The 12,736-nt window shown below is 38.0% G+C and overlaps 1 protein-coding gene across 16 annotated transcripts in view; it reads left to right on the top strand.

Annotated features, from left to right (window-relative positions):
- Nucleotides 1-12,736, top strand: part of phldb1b (pleckstrin homology-like domain, family B, member 1b) — a 56,717-nt gene that overhangs the window by 17,381 nt on the left and 26,600 nt on the right. For 15 of the 16 annotated variants that reach the window (XM_077610960.1, XM_077610964.1, XM_077610974.1 and 12 more), the window contains 2 exons: nucleotides 269-439; nucleotides 10,004-10,129. In XM_077610960.1, the coding sequence (XP_077467086.1) occupies nucleotides 269-439; nucleotides 10,004-10,129 (297 nt within the window). Of the gene's footprint in view, nucleotides 1-268; nucleotides 440-3,137; nucleotides 3,522-10,003; nucleotides 10,130-12,736 lie in introns of those variants that run through there. The other variant, XM_077610972.1, reaches the window with a different exon arrangement.

Here is a 12,736-nt window from a genome sequence, read left to right as displayed (position 1 = left end):
GTCAAAAAGTTTGGAATAGTGCCTTCATTTTAACATGCCAATGTACAAATAATGTATATATTATAACCACCACTGTTTCTCTGTGCTACAACAGTAGCTCGGTAGCTGGTACCACCATAAACTATATTCTACATAGTTTATACATTTACACATGTGGTCAGACATTTGAGTAGTACTTTATAGAGTAGTTTAAATATTGAGTTACACAGTTAAAGTTCAAAAATAGGCTTTATCACTTGTAACTAAAATTATTCCTTCTTCCCTTCAGGCCGCACAACTGTAGGCCATGGTCCCATGGACATCAACGTCCAAGGCCCTGGAGTAGAAGCTCAACATTGCTACATAGAAAATAGGTCAGGGGTGATTATGCTACACCCCTGCGGGAACATGTGTGCAGTTGATGGACTCCAAGTGACACAACCCATTCGTTTGTCCCAAGGTAGGATTCAACCCTAATACATTAAGACACTTTCAAACAGACTATCATGACTTTTCCTTATATCACTGATATATGTGGAAACTCCCAGGATGGGAGGTTGAATGAGACTTGCAAATTTGCTAGTTTCTGACACTGTCAGAATAAAAAAAGCTTGGTCATGAACCTGTCGTTGTTGTGTCATACTATGTACATATACTTGAATTAAATCTAAAATAAATAGTGTCTTTTAAGATGAGCTCTGTTTATGCAGCACTTTTATGGTGGCACATTCTTATTCTAGTAAAGCATTTATTTTCCTCTATTACTAATTTCAAAAACATGCATTGGCTCAGTATGGGAAGTTGGTTTTAATTAAAAGCAGACTTTTTTTTTAAATAGTTCTTGACACAAGGGGACATGACTTTATGTCTTTGAGCATATTGAAGTTTAAACCTCGCAAAGAGGAAGTCAAATTGTAAAGTACGTCACTGCTTCACCTTCGTCATACAACATTCTTAGACATATACATCAGAGCTCACTGCATTTCCAATGCAAGGAGAATTACTCAGGATGAGTCATTTTACTTGCAGTGTGTTGATTTCCCTCTTTACTTTTCTTCCCCTCACACCTAAACTTATTTTTATTGTGTTATATCTGATCCACCCACCAATATGTAGTGACAATCCAGACTGAATAGACATTACCCACACATCATTGCAAGTTACAACAAACAAATTGTGATACTAATGCAATTTATATTGTTACAATGGTGGTATTTATGGGGTGTCATATGGTGCTGTCATCCATCGCCTGTATTATAGGAAGTACGTCAGACATTGATGGTTATTTAGTTACACAGTATTTTGATGAATAAAATAGTAATACTTAAAACACTTGGACAAAGTATTTAAGTATTTTTGGTGTTCACTAACAATCAAGATATAAAAAGGAATTCTTTGTGGGCAGAATCACATAATTTGTGATGATTTCAGAAGATGATACTTTGCATAGTGACACTGTACAAGCACCTCTTCATGTTCAACACATCACTGATAAGTTAGAGATGACAGATCTGCCTCTGGCATATGTGATGAGTTACTTTGCATTTGATTTTAGTGCTATTGTTAGCACGGTACACTGTACTTTTATGTAATAGTACCTATATGTAGATGTCACACAGAGGCTGACACAAGAATGAAAATTAAACACAGTGATGTTTTATTAATCAGCATGGTAGCAAAAATAAAACTCAACTCAATTGTTCTTCACATTGTCCCAGTTTTTACTGAGTAAGACTGGCCAAACAAATAAATAATCAATAAATAATAATAATAAATAATAAGTATTGCAGTTTTTACAGATAGCAATACTGTTATGGTGCAATTGGTTTTGCAAAGTTTATCTTTCTTATTCAACTGTAATAATATAATAATGCACATTCTAGGAAACAGTCATTTTTCAATGGGTTGTGTTAGATGACATTGTACAAAATCTTCCCCACCTTTTCCAAGACTGCTTATTCTGTTGCCACGGAGTCTTTCACGACCAACTGTGATTAGCATCAGCATCCTTGGAAAAAGGATAGAGAATCTCAATGAAAATAAATCTCAAGATTCTGAACGCAATGCCATTGCCCTCTCTCCAACTCTGTCGTCAAACAGGACGATCCTCACTCACAGGGCGGTATTTATGGAAGACTACCTCAGGAATTTTCAAGTAGAAGGAATATTTCCAGTCAATAATCCTGACCTCAAGTCAACTGAACTAACTCACTCTTGGACTTGCTATCGGCAAAAGCAGTGGAATATGATCACTCAATGCTAGCCTTCTCAGTTGAGATGGAATGGATGCCTATAACTGTCAATCATCACAGTGAATGAATTAAGGGCTACAAGTAATAAAATAATCCAGCGATATAAGGATATTGCAACAAAAACAAAAAAATACTAGTGGCAAATGACTACCACAAATTCAAATAAGTGGATTGGACATCTATCGACTTTTAATGGAAGCAAATCAGTTAGGAAGTATATCTGATGCATCTCTGCTTGCTAAAACCAACATTGTTCAGTTATAATATGAATTCAGTTTGTATCAGGTATTTGTAAAGCTTTGATTTCTAAACAGAATATACTAAATGTTCATAGTAGTATATTGATAATATATCTTTATCAGTGAGTCCGTTTACAGTGCAGTGGCCCGGTGGTTGAGTGGTTAGCATGTGTGCTTCACAGTTCAGGGTTCGAAGGTTTGATCCAAGATCAATCATCACTGTGTGGAGTTTGCATGTTCTCCTTGCGCTTGTGTTGGTTTTCTCCGGGTTCCTCCCACATCCCAAAAACATGCAGGGTAGGCTGGTTGATCACTCTAAATTGCCCATAGTTGTGAGTGTGATCATGAATGCCTGTCTGTCTCCTCGTGCCCTGCAATTGGCTGGACACCAATTCACAGTGTTCCTCAGCTGGGATAGGCTCCAGCACCCCCCGCAAGCCTTTTGAGGATAAACGGTTCAGAAAATGAATGAATGTTACAATGAATGGGTTAAATATTACTGTAATTACTGCTTATGGTACTTGATGGAGCAGTTTTTAAGATGTAGGTAGGGTTAGAAGAGACCCCCACCGCGCCCACCCTGAAGTTTCCTCCTCTTGCCCCTCCCTTGACAACCCAGTCTCTCTCTCTCTCTCTTGGGTCTGTCTCAGGGGTCGCGGAGAGCCGGCTGTTCAATCACAGTAACTCCGCTTGGTTGGGGCATTTCATTCGGAATCTACGGGATTAAAAAACAAGAAGGATTTTTAAACGTGGAAAGTTGGAGGTGTGGCGTGTCCTCACTCACCGGTCCACTGAGAAACTCCCACGGAACTAGTGAAAAAGTAGACAGCTGGCGTCGTGATCGCTCCGATTTCTGCAGCATACGGCATAGTTTTTTCGGAGGATTATCATCACAAAAGAACGCGAGGACAAAGCATATAAACACTCCTGTTGTTGTCTACATTTTTTCCGCTTTAAGTCAGAAGACGCGTGTTTTTTCCGCCTAAAACTGCAGAGGTAATGAACGCTGTCGTGAACGCAGCGGAGCGAGAGACCGTTTATTGGACTTAAAGTAAGTGCGTTTGTTTTGGCTTTAGTTTGCTCGTATCACAAATAAAGGAAGACAAACATGGGAAGAATTATTTGTCGCTGTTGTTGTCACAAGTTGCCAATGTGAAAAGGCTATTTTTTGTTCCAATTTATCTCTTTACAGTATTGATATGGTACAATTACAAATACATATTAATAAATCAGAATTATTTCCCTTCTTTCTAAAGGTACTGGATTTTGATCATATTTCAAAATTGTTAAACCTATTCCAATGACTTGTCAAATATTGAAATGATGCATCATGAAAAAATTTAAGATGCTCTACTGGGATTGAAATCGAGAGAAATATCTTCTTTTTTTGATTCTGTCACTGTCATGTACTAAATTTAACCTCTTGTGCTTTCATTATATTGATCTGTTTGATTGTTTTTCTGTGGCCCGGTGGTGCGAGTGGTTAGCGCGTTGGCTTCACAGCTCTGGGATCTTTGGTTCAAATCCAGGTCTCCCCAGGCCTGTGGTTTTCTCCCACATGTCAAAAAGATGCATGGTAGGGTGATTGGACACTAAATTGCCCTTAGGTATGAATGTGAGTGTGCATGGTTGTCCGTCTCCTTGTCCCCTGTGATCGGCTGGCCACCGATCCAGGGTGTCCCCTGCCTCTGGGCTGTAATCAGCTGGGATAGGCTCAAGCACACCTTGTGACCCTAATGAGGATAAAGCAGTTCAGAAAATGAGATCAGATGAGACTGATTTTCCTTCTCCTGCCTGTATAGTGTTCTGTCAGATTGAAGTCAAACATTACACATTTGATTTAGATTACTTCATTACTTACAATTATTGTTGATTGCATTCACTAAGCATTAAATGTGATATTTTTTTTAAACCTGGTTATACACTATACATTTTGGATAGCCATGTTTCACTTATGTCATCATGTATGAAGCAGTGTCCACATCTGGTTTTAACCAAGAGGCTGCATTTTGCAGCGCATAAAAATGGCAACATTTCTAAATGCATTTCTGTATAAATGCAACATTTACATTAGCTCCAACTTTCCCCCCAGATGGATGCAAGTTCTGTTTATAGACAGCACTCACAGGTCCAGTCGCGCCACCACCTACTGACATAAGCGGATCTCACTGTCTATGTCTACTGTTACATTGCTATTTCTGGTCACCAAACTGACCCAACCAGGCCTTGTGACAGAAGTAGAAACAAGCTTCACGTTTAACGATTGGGGATTCTAAATGCCTTTTTTGTGGTTCATACTTTTCGGGACTTTTCAGGCTACCTTCAGTATCAGGCGGGTGTCTTTCTCACAGATTACTGGCGTGATAATGGTAAGGGTTACTCTGCGTTGGGAGGAAAACAAAAAGACATTAGGTATAATCGGACATGATATACTGAAATGTCTAATTTTGTGACAGTGACTCAGTTTGCAGTTGATTGTCAAATGGAATTTTAAGACCAGTTAGTACACTGGAGCTCGTGTTTGGAAATTAGTATCTCATGGCCCACACAGGAGAAAGATATGGAGACAAGCTCTGTTGCAAACCCAGTGCACCTTAAGGACTAAAATAGAGGGGTTGTGGTCATGGTTGATATGATAGGGCTGCCATTTGCTTTTAGTTGTGTTTACCTTTGCCTTTAGTTGTAACAAAATGAAGAGAAGGGGTGGCAAAGGAACATGTGTACAGACAAGGAACAACTAACCATTGAAACTTAATCTTTAGGTGTCTACTAGACACGTCTGCATCTGGTCATTGCGATCTGAATGGTATTAATAGAGTCCTGCTATCAACAATGTGCTGCAGCTCCTGTGGAAAAAAATGTCAAGTTCTGATTTAGTTTGGTTACCATGAAAAGTGTAAAGGTAAAAAGAATAATAAAGTTGTGCCACACCCCTTTAGATCCTACATCCAGAAACTCTAAAAACTATAATTGTTCAAACTGCTACTTCCATGAATACAGAGTAAAACACCACTGCTTCCAACCTTTGCATTCTCGACAAAGTAGTCTTCCCCTGGTATTTCTAAAGCCTGTGTTTGATTGCCCCTGACTTGTTGAAAAACACCTATTGATTAACTGGGGGGCTTGACTTCTTGATCTTTGCCTAGAGTCCATAACCTGTTTTCCATAGCAACAGCAAACAGTAATTAGTATGGCTACTCTTCTATTGTTTGCAACTTTTCTACTACTTCAATGATGCCCCATGATTTGGATAGTTTATTATATTTAACCAGCAATAAATAAAATCTTTGTAAATGAAAAAATGGCACGGGGATATATTTTATGCCCCAACAATGTCAAAAGACCTCTTTCCAGCCAATTTTTCCTGTCTAACATTTCAACCAGTTGGGATGTATTGGCTTCTATTTTTATGAACGCAAACCTTTGTTAGTTTGGTCTTTTTAGCAGAGTGCTTGAAAGTACTTCATTTCGCAGCAGCGACTCACTCCCCCCGGCATGTACAAACATTTATCATTATCGGCAAACCCCATGCCTTGCATAGAGGCTGTTTTTCTCACAGTGCCAAGATAATTGATCTAGATCAGGGGTCGGGAACCTTTTCGACAGAGAGACCCATAAACAATTCATATTTTTATGTTATTCTTTGAGGGCCATACTCTCAATGTACAAGTCAACATACATGAAAATGTGTGCCTTTTTAGTCACTTACCCAATTTTAAAGTCTCGAAATTCTTTGTTACGCTGTTGCTAATCAATGAGTATCAATGAGAGTATCCATCCAGAAGAGTGTAATGCAAAAAAAAAAGATTATATGGTGCTAGAGGTCATGTCAATGCCACAATGCCTACGTAATGCTCCTATTCGTGCACTCTCTCACCAGCAGTTTTCATAGTTCACCTTACAGTTAAGCAGAGAGCCATATGCACCCATCAAAAGAGCCACATGTGACTCCTGAGCCATAGGTTCCCTACCCCTGATCTAGATGGATATCACATATTTTTAAAAATGATCAGGGTGGCCCCGAGAGGTCTCGATGGTTTTGGAAGAAAATCGGCATGGTTCAGAACGAATCTTTGAATGCTCACATAGAATCATGTCCGATTATCAAACCTGACTCTGATGCAGACCCCCGATTCTAGGGAGAGTTGTTAAATAGCCCCGTTATTGTGTCATTTAAGACCACCCTGAGAGAATCTGGACACCCAGCAGTCACTAACTCATCCCATATCCCATTTCTTTAGACACCATTGACAATGTCTTCATCATGTGAAATATTTATGTATATTTTACATTTCTGTGGCCACCTAAGCATTAGGTTGACAACCAAGACACTTCAGGTAATAGATACAGTAGCTGCTTGATAAAAGGATCACTTACTGAAAGGGAGTCCCTAGTTGAAAGGCTTTTAGAGCATGTGACAGGCAGCCTAGTGCAGTGGGAATAACTTGTGACAGCAGTCAGGAGCTGACTGTAAGACACCTCACAAAGCTCTACAGTCTGCAATGACTTGCATAGCGTCAGCGTTCTTTGTAATATTGTATATGTGCAAACACTGTGATGAACCTTATGACATGTGAGCACACTGTACTAGAATGTGTAGCTCTTCACTTCTAACCACCCCTTCTTCCTCACGTCTCATCTTTAAAACAAATATTCTAAACAGTCAGCTGACATTCTGGAAAGGTTCTTCCAGTGGTTGGTGTGCAGAGATGTTATTAGAGAAACGATGGAAACTTTGGTCCCGTGAGAGATTCCCAATGGGTCCAGCTGTTCTTTTTAAATGCTACATAGCGCTTTAGGCATAAAGTGGCCTAAACACTGATATACCCTTGTGGCCTAAGAACATTTTATATGATTAGTCTTGTCAGCTTTGACATTTCAATAGGAGTTGAGAAATAATCCATGTTTTTTATATCATTTTTCAAGAATTCTATTTTGCAGTTGGAAAATTACACCTTTTCTTTATAATAAATCAAAAAATACCTTTTTTATTATCAGTCCAGATGTAGAAACTAAATTATATGTGGCTATTGTCAATCTAAGAATCAACATAATTTTAAAAACAGAATGTATTTTAAACAATTCTGTTATTTTTTTCCAAACAATTACAACCTTTGGCCTCAGAGTAAATATATATACTATAGTTTTTGAAATTTGTCATAAGTGACAGTCTTCCTCTCAAAGGCAGTAAAGCACAGTTTTAAATTGCTGACTGGCATGTTCTATATATATATTTACATTTAGCTAATGGTATTCACCTTGACTCCATCATCCCTCCTGTGTTCTGTAATACATTTATGCGGTCCTGAAGTTTTATTAGAGTGGGGTTGTAGTGTCCTTGAGGAAGGATCCAACATTGTAACTGCAATTTTGCTATACACGTACAGTATGCCTCCTTAGTCCTGGAAAACTGTCAAGTGGAGTGCAATGATTTATTCTGATGGAAAGCGCATTATAGAAAGAATTTGGGTTTGGTTAGCCCTTCCAAAAAAACAGTGTCTGTGGAAAACGTCATGCTGAAAGATATTGCTCTCACAGTAACTCAGCACACACACTGCAGTGTAGGCAGGGAAGATTAGATGAATAATATCTGAAGTGCTGAGGAAGACATTACTCTCCACCACTCTGGTCACAGGCAGTCCATTTAATTACTGGGTAGGATCTTATTGCATGCACACACACATCTTCACTTCTATTCTATCATGCCAATCTCAACAGTGCAAGACTTATGTGATGGTACTTAGTGCAGTGTAATCATTAAAATGATGTGAAAATTTTCCTCTTGGAAAGTATTGAAGATAATTTGTTGATTAAACAGATTTCATTTGTCTAGCAGTTTTTTTGCTGAGCCAAGTTTTTGAGAGATTTAATCCAGAGGCTTTTGCAAATTGCCGTTTTGAATTATACTAACAAAACATTAACATATTGGCTTCCATTGACAGCATTGGAACTGGGCAGTTTGGTGATGAACTGCCATCCCTCCCAGTTCAAATGGAGTGATTGACAATGGCAGCAAATGAATTGAGAGAGAGTTTAGTCTTAAATCTTAAACTGAATACATATTTTTCCATTTTAGTTTTTTTTCCATAGCATATTCACGTCACAGAGCATCATTATTTTTTATTGAGTCCAACCCTTTCCAAATCTATAAAGGAATTTTATGTCACAGTGTTATAAAATTTAGTCATCCTAGTCTTTTAGAATATTGTAAAATGTAGTCATTTAAGTCCTTTACATGCATTCCTTTTCATCTTAAAATAAAAGATGTGTTGTCTTTTGAGGCGTGGTCCTGGTTAGGGATCATGAACTGCCCTGCCCCTGTCTGTTTCTTCTGGCAATGGCATGCCAGATTTTTTTCCTGTGTTCAAGATAAGGTGTGAACCACCCACAGTTTGTGTGGATTCTGGCTTCTGATATCTTAGAACCAACACTATTTTCATCATCTTGACAGTTAAGATTACATTGAGACAAATTCCTGGCTCATAATGTCATTCCTTTAGAAGTAGAAGCCGCTACATCGACCAATGGCACATCTCTCTGGAAGCTCCGCGTCAGCAAATCAAAATTTAAATGGCGCCGACACGAACTCTAGTGCTTCTTTAGTCATATTTTTTCATTTCATTAGACTCCCTTGCGCGTGCGTGCTGCATATATTCATTGATTAGTAACAGCAGGACAATATTATTAAAAGAAATTAGCTACTTATTGTATTTTAAAAGTGTTTAAATGACAAAAAAAACATCTTACTTTTAAATTCTGCGTATGGCTCTCAAGGAATTACATTTAAAGATATGAATTGTTTTTGGCTCCCTCAGACAAAAAGGTTCTTGGCCCCTGTTTTAAATGAACCACCAGATTTATACTGCCAGCATTTGTTTAAATGCTTTAAAACGATCAACTATCCATGACTTCAGTGCCTCTCCTGAGTATGATAGGTCATGGCTTGCAGATCACGAGACCATAAATCAAGTCATTATATACAGACCTGTTATGTGATGCTCCCATCACTGGGTATTGACAATCCATCGTGAGATGTTGATAGATGATCCTCAGCTTCCTAATAGCTATATTGAAAAACATTCATTGGTGCCAAGAGACTCCTGTAATTGAGTTCATTATTGTTAGTCTTAATAGCTGTGGACTGATAGTCTGGAGAAATACCCCGCTTCCTATTGCGTGATTATGTACTTAATACAGTTGCTTAGCACATTGTTTGGAAATTTATTTTATTTGCCAGCTTTTGTCAACACTTTTGGCATTATCGTTTAAAAGTGTGTGTAGTAATATGCATAGAATTCAAACGGCAAGCGTGCAGAGAAGTGCAGTATCCAAAAAGTATCGACTTTATAAATATATTCATTTCTTTCCTTCTATGAAGCATCAAACATTTTGACATTGAGTCCACTATGCAGTCTCCCATGCTTAGTTCTATCACTACCCCCACAGCAGCAGAGTTTTTCTTCATTGGTGGCAACTTGGCCATTTAATTCATGTATTCTTGGTGTCTTATCTGTACTTTGTGCTCTTTCAAAGGCTGTATGCTGTGTTTTGGTCAGTCTGCCTTTTTTCGCTTCAACCACCCTGAAGAAGCCATAAGGATGAAGAGTATGATGCCCCCAGCAAACAGCGTCTCTACGGGGGACTACAGAGGATGTGGAGGTATGTTACGCCAGTCACAAATTCCTTCCTTTGACAATGACTAATAGGAAAATTTCCTGATTAGATAGCATTATCCATAGGTTATTAGTTAAGGAATACATCATGGAACAGTTTTAGACATTTTTCCAACATACACTATAGTATTTTATGCCAGTAAGGTAAGTAGTGGGTAGCACATCTGGCTCACTGAGGTTTTGGGTTTGTGTTGTTTGTATGTTCCACTAAGTTCATGATGGTTTTCTCCAAACACCTCATCCCACATTATGAATAGGGTAATTAAAGGCCTTAAATTCTCTATTTGTGTGAATTACATGGATGTGTAAATAAACATATTTGTTTGTAAATGCTTTAGATACCTTGTATGTACTTCTTGTCCAAATTAAGTTAATAGGCTCAAATCAGTCACAACCATATTGAGGAGTAGCTGTATAGAAAAGGTTTTATGGAATAGATTATTTGAATTGATACTGTTAGAGACATGATTGATGACATAACATTAAAATCTAAATTTAGCCATTGGTTGGAATTTAACAAAGTATCTTTACCAGGTTTGTGCAATGCAAGGCAGAACCCTAGCATTACTTCCACGTGGATGGAACTGGGTATGATTAGAAAATCACAGGACCCTTTGTTTAGTCAATAATAAGGTCTCAAAGAGTCTTTCACTCCTTATCATTCGCTCAGTTTAGCTTCTATTTGTAGGGCTGAAGACAATTTTGTCCTTGGAGGGAAATTAATAGGCTATTCTTGAATGCCGCTATCATACTTTGGTTTAAAGACCATCGGTGGAGGAGGATGGGATTGTATGTAGTACGGAAGCCTACGGCTGATTGTTTGTCTAGCAGTAAACCTCCAGCATGTTTCCCTCTTCATAGTCAGCCATGGTTGTTAGTCATTCAGCAGCACAAGGAGGTATGCTGCTCGGCTAACAATACTTGCCTTTATTTAAACTTTTCCCGGTATTATATTTCCCAATTTAGCGTTCCATTTTTATATTGAGCTTTTGTAACTGGATCTTGAAAAGGTCTTTATAGAGTGTGCCTGTAAAATTCAATGAGTTTATTATTGTGGCAAAACATTTGAATTTTTTTTCACTTGTGGCTGTCTAGAATTTTGTTACCACTTGTTATTGTTGTCCTTTAAAATGCAGTATAGTTGCCACGCATGACGTGGGGGAGGCACTCAGCTGCAAATGGGTGCCAGAGGTAACACCAAGCGTGTTTTATGTGCATCTCATTACACCACATCTCCAGGCAAACTGTTTGGCCAGTGGTATGTTTGCATTCAGCGAGCTCCAGCTGGAAACCACGTCACTCTAAGTAGAGGTTTTCTTAGCTATCAGTGTCTTATTTCCTCTCATTTGACAGTGGATGCTACAGTGGAGTAAGTATAGCTCAAATGCTGGCTCCTTGGTGTGGACTTCCTGATTCAGTAATGAAAGCCTTCCGTTGTTTAGAGAAGTACAATTTTCCCTAATTATACATTCCTGTGTTGCATTCAGATGAAGGCAAAGAGTGCCACTCCCAGTATAATCCTAGCATATCTGCTGTCTGTTTATAAATAAATAACAGAAATGACAATCTGTTTATGAATGGTTAGACCAGAATTATTTTAATTGGGCAAACCCAGAAAACCTTTTTAAATTGATTACCATCAGACATTAGACGTTTGGGCAACTAGCGGGATGGCATGGGAAAATTTGGATGAGCTTATTTCATTACTATTGTAATAAAGGCAGAGGAGAAACTAAAACTGTTAAATATTTTAAAATGTATATTATAATATCTATAATAACAAATATTATATAATAATAACATATTTTTGTGAATTGTCTGAAGAGGAAATTGGATATTGGATAGACTTTTGTTAAAATGTTAGGTATCTTAAATATAGGGGTTTACGTTTAATGGCAGCTCTTAGTCAGGAGGGTAAACTTCAATGATCCCCAATGAGGGCAAGCAGTGTTCAAAATTGAGAAATTTTTGCTACTTGCAAAGAGACATTCTTTGAGACAGTTATGGTTTTGCTTTTTAGAAAATGCTACGACTTAGTATTTATTGTCTATTCCCGTCTAATGGAGTTTTCAGAAGGATGTAAAAGCCAGTGAATAAAATTAAAATTGATATATGTAAATGTTTTCCAGTCCTCAGTTTTTGTTCCAAACCAGTCAAAACCCACATTTTCCATCCTTGTATTCCTTTTATTTTAACATTTCACCATATTGGATCAATCAGGCCTGGGATCGGAAAACTTCCACTTCAGGCATATCATAGTGTCTAAAGTCATTCTTGTCAGGGTCTCATTCTTACCAATGATATATTTTTTGCTACTGACTTTAAAAGAAATATAAAACTATATGTACGCTATTGGCATCATAGTGGTTAATTGGGTAGGATGCTCGCCACACAGTTCTGAGATCAAGTGTTTGTTCAAAATCAGGCTTGTGTACTTGTCATTTCTGTGCCTGCGTGGGTTTTTTCCAGGTAATCAGATTTTCTTGTACACTCCCATTGTTGATCATTTGAACACTTCAAATACACTTTATGAACACTTGAACTTTAACACTGTGTCCTCATGTTTGAACGTGAGTTTGAGGTTATTTGACCA

This window comes from Stigmatopora argus, chromosome 10 (genome assembly GCF_051989625.1).
Source record: "Stigmatopora argus isolate UIUO_Sarg chromosome 10, RoL_Sarg_1.0, whole genome shotgun sequence".
NCBI classification, from domain to species: Eukaryota; Metazoa; Chordata; class Actinopteri; order Syngnathiformes; family Syngnathidae; genus Stigmatopora; species Stigmatopora argus.
This window is presented reverse-complemented; position numbering and strand designations above follow the sequence as displayed.